This window comes from Cucurbita pepo, unplaced genomic scaffold, assembly GCF_002806865.2.
Source record: "Cucurbita pepo subsp. pepo cultivar mu-cu-16 unplaced genomic scaffold, ASM280686v2 Cp4.1_scaffold002959, whole genome shotgun sequence".
NCBI classification, from domain to species: Eukaryota; Viridiplantae; Streptophyta; class Magnoliopsida; order Cucurbitales; family Cucurbitaceae; genus Cucurbita; species Cucurbita pepo.
Genome location: NW_019648982.1, coordinates 1 through 1,477, shown reverse-complemented (window position 1 = coordinate 1,477; position 1,477 = coordinate 1). Strand labels below are relative to the sequence as shown.

The window sequence follows — 1,477 nt, the reverse complement described above, 5'->3', positions numbered from 1 at the left end:
TTTTTTTTTTTTATTTCATGAATTATGTGGATCGGAATTTGGGATGTCGATTAAGGACTCATTGACACGGCTTTTCCTTTTCGGTCTTATGAAATTGGCGTCCTTATTTTTTGTAGATCAACGACAAAAAAAAATTTCTTCAATCATGTACCTGATTGTTCATGTACTCTGAGATTCTTTTATTTGTTCAGAAGAATACTTGTGGATGGAATTAGCTTTTACTTCATTTTGAAGCAAGAGCAACAAATCAAACGTTAATGACGGAAAAAAAAAATCAATTTTCATCCTGAACTTTCAATTTCATCCGATTTCACTTCAAACTTCAAACCTCAAACTTGGACAGCGTTGCAATCTTAATCTACACTAATTCTGGATATTCTTCGGATTTTTTTGGGTTAAATTTGTGAGTGAATCAATGAAAATTGAGTAGAGGGTAAAACATGCAACATGCTTATGAGTTTAGGCTTCAGTTTTTGATGATCATGTTGAAATCACAGGGTGAAAATCAACAAATGACAAGTTTAGGGGTCCTTAAAATTTGATGATCAAATGGATTCCGTTATAGAGTTCTTGCTTCTTTTATGAAATGATTTGAACAGTCTTCCATAAAAATAAATCTTAAATGCTAAAAACAGTTATAAGTTCAAATGTTTATCATGATTCATCATTGATTTCCATTATTTGATATAAGGGTAATTATCTTGTTGAATTCATCACTGACTGGTGGACCATTTCTAAAAAGCTTTCTTATTCTATGAATTACTTCATGTTGATTCTTTCGTTTGAGTTAGCACCATAGTTCAATATCTTCCAATAACTCCAAATCTTTGCAGTATTATGGCCAATGTACATTTACAGGCAGAAGCACCCTCTGAACCTTGTCTTCCTCGGACTTTTTACGGCTACACTTAGCCTCACGGTTGGCGTTAGCTGCGCTAACACTGATGGTTAGTATAAGTACAGTAAATTGTTCAGCCTTGCTGATTAGATGTAAGCATGGTTAATTGTGCTGGTATTGATAAAAAATGTGATTTTGTGATGGTGCTTGCAGGAAGGATTGTGCTTGAAGCACTAATTTTGACCTCAGCTGTTGTTTCTTCCTTAACTGGGTACACATTCTGGGCCTCAAAGAAGGGCAAAGATTTCAGCTATCTTGGACCATTTTTGTTTACTGCCCTAATGATCCTCCTCCTCACTAGCTTCATTCAGGTCATTTACTGCCCCTTCACTACTACTTCATAGTCAACTCAACACTGGTTCTAGTGACTCTACTTCTATATTTTTTACTAGCACCTTGTCAATGCCAGGAGGGGTAGAAATTTTACAATTTAGCTTAGCTTAATCTAGCGGGAAAAGTTGAGAGAACTTTAAAATCTTATGTTCCGTTCGATAACCATATGTTTAGTTTTTGGACTTCGAAAATTAAACTTATAAACACGAGCACTACTCGTGTTTGTTTGTTTTGCTACGTTTTACA

The 1,477-nt window shown here is 34.9% G+C and overlaps 1 protein-coding gene across 1 annotated transcript; it reads left to right on the top strand.

Moving 5' to 3' along the window:
• Positions 1 to 28: 28 nt before the first annotated feature.
• On the top strand, positions 29 to 1,463 carry LOC111786829 (BI1-like protein). The gene is made up of 2 exons (XM_023667047.1): positions 29 to 947; positions 1,052 to 1,463. The coding sequence occupies exons 1-2, from the start codon at positions 845 to 847 to the stop codon at positions 1,240 to 1,242; spliced, it is 294 nt and encodes a 97-aa protein (XP_023522815.1). The 5' UTR covers positions 29 to 844; the 3' UTR covers positions 1,243 to 1,463.
• Positions 1,464 to 1,477: the final 14 nt, after the last annotated feature.

What these genes read in the sequence shown, in the direction of transcription:
- LOC111786829 (XM_023667047.1), top strand. Translation starts at nt 845, where the DNA reads ATGTACATTTACAGGCAGAAGCACCCTCTGAACCTTGTCTTCCTCGGA. An exon ending in TAGCTGCGCTAACACTGATG is followed by an intron (nt 948 to 1,051) that starts GTTAGTATAAGT and finishes TGGTGCTTGCAG; the next exon opens with GAAGGATTGTGCTTGAAGCA.